Below are 14,249 nucleotides of genomic sequence, written 5' to 3'. Positions count from 1 at the left end.
GAAGTCATGCCAGATGGCGTTCACTCCCACGCGTGGCCGGCCACAGATGGCAAACGCTTCCCACAAGAACAACGCACACACAAGCCAGCTGGGATTGGTCTACGCAAAATAAATACAATGAAAATTCCAGCAGTCAGTCGTTTTCGGAACATAACGGATTTAGCATCAATCCAATGATAATTATGGTTTTGTGTGATGCAGCGTAAAACAAACGCTCCCGATACGCACAACTTCACCAATATTTGGACAATTTAGTGGCCCACATTCAACAAACAGGATTTTGTGGTGAAAAATGAGATACAACATGAACCAGTAACCTACCGTCCATAAAAACATTTACGTTCGCATTTACAACTATACAAAATATTTAGGCCCCCAGGGACAACCTGGGACATGTAGTGCAGACTTCTGGGAGCGCTTTGGGATTGCACGATACAATTTCTTCGGAGAACCTGAATGAAGTATTTGGGGACCAAGTCTGGGCTTTATGGCCGCTAACTAGCAAAGAGAGATGGTTGGATACAGGTTTGAGTCTTTAATCAAACCAAAATGACATTGTAACAGGATACATTGCGAATTGGTTGCCAGGTAATAACAGAGCAAATATAAAGTAGACAAAATAACCATTCATAATTTTGTGACCATTATCCAAGGTGACCTATGGCAAGAAAAATGGGATACACACTGGACTAATAATCACCCCATTGCAGAGTAAGTACGGTAGTGGCAAACGAGCATTCACACATGCACATTCGAACATTTTTAAATCTGAAAATCACCCAAGATGGCGTTTGGCAAGAGAAGCAGGATTCGTCCCTGAACTACTAACCGATCAACCTCAGGACATTTATTGACAAACATTCAGTCACATTCACACATTTGTTTTGTGGATTTCCTAGTACAGTGGTTCTTAACCTTAACGACTGAAACCTACTCGATTTTTATCATTCTATCATTCGAGATATCTTTAGTCGTGTCCTCTATTCTTTCGCTGAGGGTGACAGAAGAGAAAATTGGGATGATTTACCTTCAGCCGCAGTTCTGAGTACAAGATTTACCATTGTTAATGCGGCTGGCTTTCCAAGTGTAAGGTATGGCTTGAACCTTAGCCCAGTTCTTTTATCTTAAATGCTCGCTTTACTAGAAATAAGAACTAGGAGGGGGCATATTCTGGTATAACTATTTACTGGATGCCGGGAGGAATGAATGCACAGCCTTTTTCAGCATGATGAGTTAGAAGTCTGTCTTTTTAAAATAGTCCTTAGTCTTATACTGTCTTGGCCACGCACCCTCGCAGGGTAGGGCCCCTCAGCCTCAACAATGTGTGACCCGATCTTAACTGGTTCAAACTGGCTAATATTTGCAATAGTTCTTTCACATAAGAAGGCACCAAGCAAGGACAGTCATAGCAAAATTAGCATTGATTTTATATTCTCCAGCGAAACTTCTCAATTTGTTTTCTAGCTTTGCCGGTGCAAAGTTACAGTTGCTAAACTTTGCATTGAAATTCTGACGCCGACTCCCATCCCATTCCGTGTCACACAAGAATCCATATCATACATATTTGTCCAACTTCTACCTTTTTTTGCTTGACATAGAATGGATTGAAATATCTAGAAAGTAAATACATGACGAACTACAATGACATTTATATGTTGGATCACTCCTAAGTGCGCTCAATTCAGCGAATCACTGATTGGCCAAGCAATGTCACGTCGTGCGTATAGACATGATGCGTCGGTATGTTTTGACCTCTGCTGCAAAGGCTCGACCAAACCTGAGACTGACTCAACAAACTCCTAGGGCTCAATCAAACCCAGGTTAAGAACCACTGATCTAATATAAGTGTAGGTGCAAGAAGAGGGATTTACTCTGGCCTGGTCACTCATCACTGTCAGTGTACATATAGGCAAAGGAATGTTTACACTTAATTCTCAGCAGTTTTCAGATCTGTAGTGAAGAAGGAAATTCCCAGACCTCAGTGCTGTCCTCACATTTTTTCCGATAAGAAATAATGTCTTTGATACGTCATTAGACCTTGGAGAATCCACTGTACATGGCCTCATATTGACCGTGCATACGGTCAGAATGACTTGGCAGCCGTGCCGAGGTTGATCACTCGCCCGCGACGTTTACCGTGTCCACTCAAACACACATTAATTGACGTAGTATAGCCAGTAGACGACGTTAAAGAAGGAAAAGGAGAAGGGGAAGATAAAGCGGGACCAGCGGTCAATGGCATTAACGTCAGTCAGGTCAGGGATTTTGATCTTCAGCTGCGACGATCTCCTTCTCAGGCGACTCCTCCTGCTGTCCTGGCCGGGTGGGTTCGGGGTCCGCCCGCCACGCCTATACTGAACCCCGGAGGAGTTTTCCAGGGCGGGGGTGGAGTTTCTTGTGATGTCGTACAAGCTGCTGCTGGTGCTACTGCGGGTACTGGTGGTGGTGACGGCATGGCCGCCAACCTCGTTGTGGATCTCCAGGGTCGTCAGAAGGATGTTTCCGTGAGAGTCGGCCTGGGGAAAACGCACGTTTAATAGTGTACTACGGCAGGGGTCTCGAACTTGCGGCCCAAGTTTGATGATAAATGATAGTTTGAGGACCCCGCCTAGTATGTTTTGGTGGATTTGATTTGGGCTCAGCACAAAGACAACATCAACAAATAATTAACAAAACAAAATATTTGCACCAAATCATCTGTAAAATACAATAAAAATGTTTACCAATTTTTCAGACTACAGAGCCCACCCAACCACAAATTGGCCAGAAATTTCATAGTGCGCCTTATACCTGTATACCAGAAAATATGGTGGATAAAAGTAGAAAGGCTCAGTTTCAATTAAATGATATGCTCTACTTCATATGATAACTGTTTTGCCTTTGAGAATGATACAGAATGGTCTTCGTGTGCCCTCTTGTGGTTTTCATGTTATTAGTTGTAAAAAGAAACAAAAATAATCGCAAAACTTTGACGGCAACTCGGTCGCCAACTTTCGACACTCACTGCAAATCCCCTTTTGTTGTTGCTTTGGACAATAATCGTCCATAAGTCTAAAAGACTTTTCTTTCTCCTAAAACTTTGTACTTTTGTTTGAATGGGTCTTTAGCATGTCTTAGCTTAGCTTAGAATTCATCTATTTAGTTAGCAAGCTAACAAGCCTTTTTCTTACTTTGTTTTTAGTGTTACAGTGTCCTCATTAGGGTAATAGTGTAGGCCATTGCCTGAACAATCAGCAGCTAAATAAATTAATTTTGGTGATTGAGGACTTCGTTTACTAGCTGTCTAGCTGGCGAAAAGGGGATGTTCAGGGCGAGGAAAGCAGAGTAATCATTTTTTGAAAATTTGACTGTTAATACTTTGAAAATGAAAGCTGATTTTAGCACGGCTTAGTCCCTCACACGGGGCACCAATAGAGGTAAGACCACCACTGCCTCAACATTTGTGGGATCCCACATTTTCCTTGTGTCAAGTCTTTTGATGTATAAAACATAGAAAGTGTTTGGTGAACAAAGCTCTTGTGCCAGACAGGCAGTTCCTTCTCTCACGTTAGGAAAAATAAGCAAACAACAACGGCGCTTATAAATAAATCCACGGACATTGTCAGGTCATTGTGTATTATTTAGTGCCTCCTAGTGTAAAAAAACTTGATTCATGACAAACAATATTGATTTATATAATAAACAAATATAAATAAGCTATCCAATATACATTTGTTAGGTTTAATGCGTGTAGGTGGAGACATTTTTATTGATTTAACATCAATAAAAGTCCCACCAGGATGGACCTGACATAATTGTCCGCCAACTTGCTGCTAAGGGTACCCCAAAATCCCCAAAACCATGTGAAAGTCTGGCCAACAAGTGAGAAGGAAAATGGTGTGGTTTGGTCACTTAGTCTTCGTTGTTCACATTCTCCCTTGTGCTTTGTAGCACTCGTTTAATTTGCACTACGAAATACAATGACATCTAGTGGCCAAATATTATACAGTCTCCCTATAAAGTAGAGACATACTAGCCAACATACACACAGATAAATTAATATGATTTGGTCAGAAAATAGGAGTGTGTCATGAATCACTTCGTCTGCTCGTTAACTTCTTGCAAAAGTTATCCGAAACATTTATAGGTGTCCCAAATAATGCCTGCGACAAGTAAAACGCCATGAACTATTCTCTCTGCTGTGTTGCTTCTGCGTTAGAGGTACTATTTACAGGCTTTGTACTGTTATTTTATGGTCAAATTCAAGCACTTTTTAAGGACTAACAGCCGCTTCTACAATTACTCCAGTACCTTTTAAAGAAGAAATTTACCACTGGAAAACACTAACCTAATGTTTAACATGACCATATCAAATTTCCGTAAATAATATGTAATCCTTGCACTAATAATTTCATAGTGCCCCATTTAGGTAACATGTAGCAAATGGTTAGCAAAGAAAAAAGGGTAAGATAGCCCTCTCCCTAAATTACATATCAAATACCAAAGAGAGCCGACTCTCCCATTGTGAAGAGTTGCTTTTGGCTCATTTTGCAGAATGCTGTGCGTAGATTTGTTCCACGTTTTAGCCATTGTTTGTATTTTCTGTTTTCTAGTCTTCCTTCTGTAAAGGTACATTGTGTAATATTTGATCACTACATGGGAACAAAAACAAGTGCGAATGAGGACAGCATAAAGCAGCAAGATGCCAGACAAACATGGTGGCGACTACTAAGTAGGAATTCCGTTATGTAAAAGAAATAAAACCGTCACAACTGATGAATATTTATAAAAAAATTAACATTTGTATGATAGTTTATGTATTTTACTGACTAAATAAGCATGAAATATTACACATTGTCCCTTCGAAACAGCAGCCTCCAATGATGCACCTGTCCTTTTGCGTGGTCTATCAAGTCCGATTGCAGAGAAATATGGCAACAATATCAAGCATTTACCAACACTTCACGCACAAATCAAGCAGTTTTTCAACCTTGAGAACAAAACATTAAAATTTAAGCAATCCAGGATTTTAACCCTCTATTTAGAATGAAAAGTTAAGGTACAATGTACAATATTGCATCTGTGTACCATATATTCTGTGTACTTTCTCTGTAAGTGTCAACGTTGCCATAGCGCCCAATTTGGCCCCGCCCGTGTGGCGGAAGCTGCAGCTTGTTGACAAATTGGCTTCCCCACTATTTAAACCCTGTCCTGTCAATTCCCTGTTGTCAGTCCGTCTGCGAACCTCTGTTTTACAAGGCAAGCCTTTTTTTTCTACCCCTGACTCCCGCCTGTACCGTTTTTGCTCCCGTCCCGTTTTCCGCAACCCGTTTTTGATCCCGACCACGTCTACTCGCCCGTTTTGGCTTACGACTCGTTTCCGACCCCGACCATGTTTTTGCTCTCCAGTCCCGGCTACCGACCAGTTTTCCCGTCCCTGACACCGCCATCGCTCGCTACGGAAGATCCCCTTCCGTGTTCGGACCACAAGCCGAGTACGAGAGTAAACACTGTATAGTGGCCGCAGCCCTTCCTAGTTCCTTCAACATAACTGGTGGTGAACGTGACGCAAGTGGGTCCTGTTTCCGTTCTGGTCCTGAGAGTCAGTTAAAAAGGCAAAAAGTGCAGGAAATGTTAAATCGTTTTGCAAGAATATTTCCCCCTTGAACCATATGACCTTTTATCAAACTTTATGCTAGAAAAACAAAACATTTACCCTCTGCCTGGATCCAGGTTCTAACCCCGGCTCCTCCGTGTTATATGTTGAAGTGTCCTTTGGCAAGACACTGAATCCCTAATGCCTCCAATAAGCAGGTCGGCGCCTTGCATAGCTACATAGCTGCTATTGCTATAAGCACATTGTAAAGCGCTTTGGGAGGTCTTCATTGACTTGAAAAGAGCTAAGTAAATGCAGACCATTTACCATCTTGAGTCTTTCTAAAAATGATATCGTTGAGTAATGTTTAGTGTTGGTTGAGGTCTTCACCTTGTTGCGTTCGAAAGCGGCGCGGTCATTGTTGGCCTTTTGCGCTCGTTCAGCCAGCTTCTTCTGCATGCGTGGTCCCCGTCCGAAGAAGATGTAGTTGACAAAGGCGTATTCCAGCAGGGCAAGGAACACAAAGACGAAACAGCCCATCAGGTACATGTCGATGGCCTTTACGTACGGGATTTTGGGCAGCGTTTCCCTCAAGTGCGTGTTGATGGTGGTCATGGTCAGCACCGTGGTGATTCCTGCCAACGTAAGGAGGCCACATTGAGTTGGATGAACTTTACTGTTTGGGTTCTGCTTCAGTTAAACAAAATCACTCAGATTTCGCTTTCTGTTGCTTTACCAACACCGACAAGTGCGGTTAGAAGGGGGCACCAACTGTCAATGTAAACACTGAAGTATGTCACTCAGCTTTACCGGAAACTTCAGTGTTTACACTGACAGTTGGTGCCCCCTTCTAACCGCACCGGGTGAAACACATACATTGTAACAACGTGCACACGTCCCTCTTTTTTTTTTGCTTTTGTTATCGAGGAACGGGGTAAGAAATCCTATTCATAATTCTTTTCTTTATCCTTTTTTTATTTTTACACGTTCATGTTAGCGTAATCTTTCGTACGGAAGATTACGACAACGCGAACATACGATTAGCCTGGGTTAGCTTTATGATTCGAGGTAAACATTCAGGGTGTTGGAACTGAGCCCAAAATTCAGGGTGTTGGAACGGAGCCCCCTTTCCAAAGAAGCGCTAGCCACTTGTGGTGCTAAATGACTTGTAAACGACCTGATTTTTTATTTTTACACGTTCATGTTAGCGTAATCTTTCGTACGGAAGATTACAATAATGCGAATGTACGATTAGCCTGGGTTAGCTTTATGATTCGAGGTAAACATTCAGGGTGTTGGAACTGAGCCCCCTTTCCAAAGAAGCGCTAGCCACTTGTGGTGCTAAATGACTTGTAAACGACCTGATTTTTTGTTTTTACACGTTCATGTTAGCGTAATCTTTCGTACGGAAGATTACGATAACGCGAACGTACGATTAGCATGTGTTAGCTTTATGATTACATTGATCATTCATGCTAAACATTTAGGGTGTTGGAACGGATTAAAACGATTTTACATTATTTTTAATGGGAAAATTGATCTTCGGTGATCGACCAGGCTTCTGGAACGGATTATGGTCAAGAACCGAGGTTCCACTGTACTGCCTCACGAGCAGATAATTATCATAAAGTTATCTGCTGCCATCTACTGATATGGATAATTGTTACAGTTACTCAGCTGATCCCTGGAAGAAGGCACAGATACAAAAAAATGGCAATACCTAATGCCTCCAATAACCAGGTAGGCGCCTTGCATGGCTGACTCCCTATTGGTGTGTGAGTGTGTGTGTGAATGGGTAAGTGTGAAGCACATTGTAAAGCGTTTTGGGAGGTCTTCATTGACTTGAAAAGCGCTATATAAATGCAGACTATTTACCTTTTTTTTTTTGCAAAGATGAAATGTGGCAATTTCACACACTGGACAAGGTGTTACACTTATGCTTAATAATCACATAGCAGACTATTTAAACTTTTGCTAGAGCAGCTTATACATGACGAATTATCAAACTATTCCTCGTGATGCCAGAGTATGGAGTTTTCTAAAAATACATATATGTATCATTTTAGCAGTTTGTTTGTGTGCGTCTCCTGCTTAGACCGTGATCATATTTCTTTTCTTAAGCACTGCTGCGTAAGTGGGCCCAAAATGTAGCGTTTGAACAGTGTGTGCGGGGGAGGGATTGGAGAGCTGTGTGGGTACATGCCATCGATTCCTGCAAGAGAGCCAAGAACAAGACTGGTGCAGAACATTGACAAACGATTAAAGCAACATAAAAGAAAAATTGTATAAGATTTAAAGAAAAAAACGAATGAAATTCAATTAGCTTTAAATACACAACAAACACAATTCTCCACCCTTGTCACCTAATTTGGCGAACTATAAAACAGTTGGGCCAGCCAGTAATCCTTATTACTGTATTAATACTGCTGCTACGATGTTTTGAGATCGATCAACACTCAAATGTCAAGCGGTTCTTTCATTTGTTTGAGACCGTTTACCTAAAGCAACTCTGGCAGCTGAGGCGTCGTAGTTGATCCAGAAGGAGACCCAGGAAAGAATGGTGATCAGGATGGAGGGCATGTACGTCTGCAGGATGAAGTACCCAATGTTCCTCTTCAGCTTGAAACTTAGAGACAGTCGAGGGTAGGCACCTGCACCACACACAGAGGAAAAAAATGCTCAGAACTTTTTTGCGTCTCTTTAGAGAAACACAAATCTGTACCACAAAACCTGGAATAAAACCAACATAAAATTACAAAATGCTAAACCAGAAATGTTTTCGGTAATATAATTAAATAGGGGACAGACAATGACAACAGATTTCAACTTAAGGATGAATTACGGAGTTCACCACTGTTTAACTCACTACTGCCACTTCTGACTCAAATCTTAAATGCAGTTTCTCTGTCAACGTTCAATTTTGACTCGGGGGTCTAACTCAGTCGTAACCACCAAAATGAAAGGAGTATCGCTCAATATAGTTAATAGTAAATCCTAACATTTATTCCCATTATAATTTGATTTTATGGCCAAGTCAAGTCTTTGTATAGCCCTTAAATACAAGGAGTTTCAAAGGGCTGCACAGATCTCAGACTATTGAAAACTATTATTACACCACCCCATGATCTAAAACCTACATGAGTGTCACGGCTGCCCATTGGCCCCGCCCGTTTGGCGCCAGCTGCGGCTCGTTGACTGATTGGCTTTCCCTTTTATTTAAGTTCAATGTTCTCACTCACCCTGCGTCAGTCCGTCAACGAACCCCTGCACCCGCAAGACGTGTGTTTTGACTCTGTCCGGTTTCCTGCTTGTGTATCCTGTCCGGTATCGATCCAGTCTATCTCGTCCTGTTTGATATCGGTCTCCAGTCTCCAGTGTCTGGTATTGATCCCGTCTGTCGCGTCTGGTCTGATACCTTGCTACAATCTCCAGTATCGGGTATCGTTCCCGTCTACATTGTCCTGTTTGATATCGGAATCTAGTCTCCAGTGTCTGGTATCGATCCCGTCTGTCTCGTCCTGTCTGATATCTGTCTCCAGTCTCCTGTATCTGATATCGATCCTGTCTGTCCCGTCCTGTCCGGTATCGATCCCGTCTGTCCGGTATCTGCTTGTGTATCTGGTATCGATCTCGTCTGCCTCTGGCTTCCTGTTGTTCCACGCCGGACTTTTGCCTTACTTTTCCGCCCAACGATCATCGAATCACTGCCGTTTGTGTTGACATGCATGACTGCCCCATTCCCGTAAAATAAAGCTTGTGTGAGAAACGTTACGCATCTGGGTCCTCCTCCTGTTCTGGTTCTGACATTGAGAGCAAGGAAAAACTCAAAAACCTCAGAATGAGGAAAATGAAGAAACCTTGAGAGAGTACCGCATATGAGGTAATCCTTCTACCAGGATGACCAGGCTGCAATGGATGTTGCATCAACAAAGAATGAAAATAAAAATGAAATATATATAAAAAAAAAAGTATAATCTAAAAAAAAAAAAACAAAAACAAAGACGACCTTTCAATGGATGTATCATTGACATACAGTGCATCCGGAAAGTATTCACAGCGCTTCACTTACATTTTGTTATGTTACAGCCTCATTCCAAATTGTATTAATTTAATCTCTTATCTCAAAATTCTATACAAAATACTCCATTATGACAGTGAGAAAAAGTTTTTTTTTTAGTTTTTTTGAATTTATTAAAAGTAGAAAACTAAGAAATCACATTTACATAAGTATTCACAGCCTTTGCCATGAAGCTCAAAATTGAGCTCAGGTGCATCTTTTTTCCACTGATCATCCTTGAGATCTTTCTACAGCTTAATTGGAGTCCACCTGCAGTAAGTTCAGTTGATTGGACATGATTTGGAAAGGCACACACCTGTCTATATAAGGTCCCACAGTTGAGTGTGCATGTCAGAGCACAAACACCAAGCATGACGTCAAAAGAACTGTCTGTAGACCTGCGAGACAGGATTATCTTGAGGCACAAATCTGGGGAAGGATACAGAAAAACTTCTGCTGCTTTGAAGGTCCCAATGAGCATAGTGGCCTCCATTATTCGTAAATGGAAGACATTTGGAACCACCAGGACTCTTCCTAGAGCTTGCTGGCCTTCTAAACTGAGCGATCGGGGAAGAAGGGCCTTAGTCAGGGAGGTGACCAAGAACCCGATGGTCACTCTGTCAGAGCTCCAGCGTTCCTCTGTGGAGAGAGGAGAGCCTTCCAGAAGGACAACCTTCTCTGCAGGAATCCACCAAGCAGGCCTGTATGGTAGAGTGGCCAGACGAAAGCCACTCCTTAGTAAAAGGAACATGGAAAACCGTCTGGAATCTGCCAAAAAGCACCTGAATGACCCTCAGACCATGACAAACAAAATTCTCTGGTCTGATGAGACAAAGATTGAACTCTTTGGTGTGAATGCCAGGCACCATGTTTGGAAGAAACCAGACACCGCTCATCACCAGGCCAATACCATCCCTACAGTGAAGCATGGTGGTGGCAGCATCATGCTGTGGGGATGTTTTCAGCAGCAGGAGCTGGCAGAATAGTCAGGATAGAAGGAAAAATGAATGCAGCAATATATAGAGATATCTTGGATGAAAACCTGCTCCAGAGCGCTCTTGACCTCAGGCTGGGGCGAAGGTTCAATTTACAGCAGGACAGCGACCCAAAGCACACAGCCAAGATCTCAAAAGATTGGCTTCAGAACCACTCCGTGAATGTCCTGGAGTGGCCCAGCCAGAGTCCAGACTTGAATCCGATCGAACATCTCTGGAGAGATCTGAAAATGGCTGTGCACAAACGTCTCCCATCCAACCTGATTGAGCTTGAGACTTATTGCAAAGAAGAATGGGCAAAACTGCCTAAAGATAAGTGTGCTAAACTTGCGGGATCATATTCAAAAAGACTTGAGGCTGTATTTGCTGCCAAAGGTGGATCAACAAAGTATTAAGCAAAGGCTGTGAATACTTATGTAAATGTGATTTCTTAGTTTTCTATTTTTAATAAATTCTAAAAAAGTAAAAAAAAACAAAAAACTTTTTCACATTGTCATAATGGAGTATTTTGTGTAGAATTTTGAGATAAGAGATTAAATTAATACAATTTGGAATGAGGCTGTAACATAACAAAATGTGGAAAAAGTGAAGCGCTGTGAATACTTTCCGGATGCACTGTACATAAAAACAGGTTATTCATAAGAATACAGGTGTGTTTTAAGACAAAATTTTAACAGTTTCCCTGAGGTTGCAGATCCAATCTCAGAGGGCGGAGCATTCCACAGCACCGGGGCCAGAACCAGTTATTCCATTTTACAACACAACATAAGAGTTAAAAAATTGAATTATGATAATACTTGTCGATTTTTTTACCACTTCAACAATTCAAAGTCCGCAATTCACCTGTGAGAAAATATTTTTCCAAACATTTACCAGTGGAAAAGACCACGTTCCTGGAGACCAGCTTGTAGTCCACGATAGAGAACTGTGGGAGCTCAATGCGTGTCACGCCCGTCACAGCAGTGTCACCTCCTTTCCAGTAAAACTCGATATCGTCCGTCGTGTAACCGTCTGCGAGAAACAAATCCGTATCAAGATACTGAAGGCAAAACAAAAGAGTTGTCTTTAATTATTCCCATAAATATGCCATGTACACAACAGTAAGTGCTTTAATCCAAATTTGGAAATCGTATTACATGTACATGGATGTTATGTTGTTATTGCTCCAGCGAAGGTCGGGGGGTCCCGTCCCTGTGCGTTGAGCCGACCAGATGAACCAGGTTTTTCCAATGCTGGCGGTCTTGTGCCAGCTGTTCTGCATCCTCTACGGCAACTCCGTGTTGTTGGAGGTCGCCCGCAACGACGTCGAGCCATCGAGTGCGGGGTTTCCCTCGTGGTCGTCTCCAGCCTGCGGCCTTTGGGTCAAACTGGAGAATGGCTCGTGTCGGATGGTCTGGCGGTAGACGAAGGACATGGCCAAACCAGCGGGTGCGGCGTTGTGCGACCAAGGAAGATGCTTGGGGCTGGCACGTGCGGGCTCTGAGCTCTTTATTGGAGACTCGCTGGGGCCACCTGATGTTCTCGATGGTTCTGAGAGCCCTGCTATCAAAACCATCGATTCTTGTGGCCAGGGTGTCGTTCAGGGGCCATGTTTCTGAGCCATAAAGCAGGATAGGGAGTACGGCGAGGTTGTAAATGCGGAGCTTCGTCTTGCGTGCGATGGTCTGGTGCCGCCAGAGTGGTTTCCAGAGAGACTGCAGAGCAGATGCTGCCAGGGCTCTTCTGCGGAGAATCTCTGGTTTTAGGTCCCCATTGTCTGTCACCATGGACCCCAGATATACAAAGCTCTTGACAGGCTCTACGATGTCGCTACCAATTTGGATGGGAGGTGGATCTGGTCCATCACCGACATACATGAACTTGGTTTTCGTCCAACTCACTTGCAGGCCAAGCCGCGCTGCCTCTTCGCTGTAAATGCCCAGAGCGTCTCTCAGCTGGCTGTAGGAAGTGCTGAGAATGATGGTGTCGTCAGCATACTCCAGGTCAGTCAGGTGGTAGTTGCCGAAAGACACTCCGGGGATGCGCTCACTAACCCTGAACATCAGATGGTCGATGATGCAATTAAAAAGGTCGGGAGCAGCCACACAGCCTTGGCGAACGCCGCTGGAGATAGCAAACCAGTCGGAGTCAATGCCGTTGATACGGACACAGCTCTCTGTGTTGCTGTAGAGCAGCTTGAACAGGGCTATGATCTTGGGTGGTGCTCTGAGAGCTTGGAGGATGTTCCACAGTGAAGAGTGGCAGACGGTGTCAAAGGCGGCCTTCAGATCAATGAATCCGATATATAGATGGCGATCTTTACGGAATTCACAGGTCTTTTCTATCAGCAAACGGACGGCAGAGATGTGGTCCGTTGTGGAGCGGTTGGGCATAAAGCCAGCCTGCTGGGGACGGCGGCAGCTTCTGATTGCTGGAAGGGCACGGCTGAGCAAGATCCTGGTAAAGACCTTGCCCGGGATGGAGAGTAAGGTTATGCCTCTGTGGTTTCCACAGACAAGCCTGTCGCCCTTGCATTTCCAGAAGGGCAAGATGACTCCTCTGGTCCAGTCGGTGGGCAGCTGCTCCGATTCCCACACCTGGTTGAATAGGCGGGTTAGCCACTCCACCATGCCATCACCTCCGGCCTTGAGCATCTCGCCGGTAATGGCACAGATGCCGGGGGCTTTCTTGGTGTTCAGCTTCTTCAGAGCAGCTCTCACTTCCTCGGGTGTTACAGGGTCTGTGCAGCAGGTGTCGTTAGGAGGTGCTGTGCTCGCAGTCCCTAGGAGGGTGGGATCAGCCGGGATGGTGCTGTGCTGCAAGAGGAGGCTAAAGTGCTCCTTCCAGCGCTCGAGGCAGTTGGCTTCTCTCATGATGAGGTTGCCGTCTGAGTCCTTTACCAGGGCTGTCTTTATGTGTGGGCCGCTACGGGCTTGGCGTAGTAGACTGAATACGCGGCTCATGTTGTTGTTGTTGGCCGCGGACTCAAGCTGTTGGGCTTCTGCCTGCCAAAACCTCTCCCTATCTTCAGCAATGGCCACATTGCGCAGGCGATTCAGTCTCCGATACTCTGTGAGGTCGCCTCGGAGTCGGGCCTCACGCCGCTGGTCTATGATGTTTAGTGTCCTCTCTGATATCCAGGGCTTTCTCGGGGAAGATCGCGGGCGTCCGAGGACATTGTGAGCAGACTGGAGGACACTTTCCTTGAAGGCCGCCCAGTCTGTCAGCTTGTCAGGAGCCAGGGTATCAAGAGAGCGGCGGATGGAGCAACTGAAGTCTCTGGCGATGTTGGGGTCGCTGAGTCGGGAGGAGTCGGGGCGAGGCAGAGTCTTGTGCTGGTTGGCTCGGAGCTTTAGCTTGAGCTGGACCACCAGCAGACGATGGTCTGTGTTGCCAAGCTGTGCTCCTCTGAACACCCGGCAGTTGGTTACAAACGACTTCCAGCGTCGTGATATCAGGATGTGGTCCAATGCCTTCCTGGTTCTGCCATCTGGGCTGTACCACGTCCAGTGATGGATGCATTTCCGGGGAAACCAGGTGTCAGCAACACAAAGGTTGTTTTGGTGGCAGAGGAGGAGGAGGCGGTTGCCATTGTCGTTTGTTGTGCTGTCAACGAAGGTGGTGCCGACAGGTGAGCCGGGGG

The 14,249-nt window shown here is 44.4% G+C and overlaps 1 protein-coding gene across 3 annotated transcripts in view; it reads right to left on the bottom strand.

Annotated features, from left to right (window-relative positions):
* Positions 1-515: 515 nt before the first annotated feature.
* gabrb3 (gamma-aminobutyric acid type A receptor subunit beta3) overlaps positions 516-14,249 on the bottom strand; it is a 66,634-nt gene continuing 52,900 nt past the window's right edge. For all 3 annotated transcript variants that reach the window (XM_088350469.1, XM_088350471.1, XM_088350470.1), the window contains 4 exons: positions 11,501-11,638; positions 8,074-8,226; positions 5,966-6,210; positions 516-2,516 (listed from right to left, as the gene is read on the bottom strand). In XM_088350469.1, the coding sequence (XP_088206595.1) occupies positions 2,157-2,516; positions 5,966-6,210; positions 8,074-8,226; positions 11,501-11,638 (896 nt within the window). In that variant the 3' untranslated portion in view covers positions 516-2,156. The remainder of the gene's footprint in view (positions 2,517-5,965; positions 6,211-8,073; positions 8,227-11,500; positions 11,639-14,249) is intronic.

Source organism: Urocampus carinirostris, chromosome 12 (assembly GCF_059441175.1).
Source record: "Urocampus carinirostris isolate Australia breed hairy pipefish chromosome 12, RoL_Ucar_1.0, whole genome shotgun sequence".
In the NCBI taxonomy this organism is placed as follows: Eukaryota; Metazoa; Chordata; class Actinopteri; order Syngnathiformes; family Syngnathidae; genus Urocampus; species Urocampus carinirostris.
The sequence above is the reverse complement of the archived record's forward strand: the minus strand, read 5'-3'. Positions and strand labels throughout refer to the sequence as shown.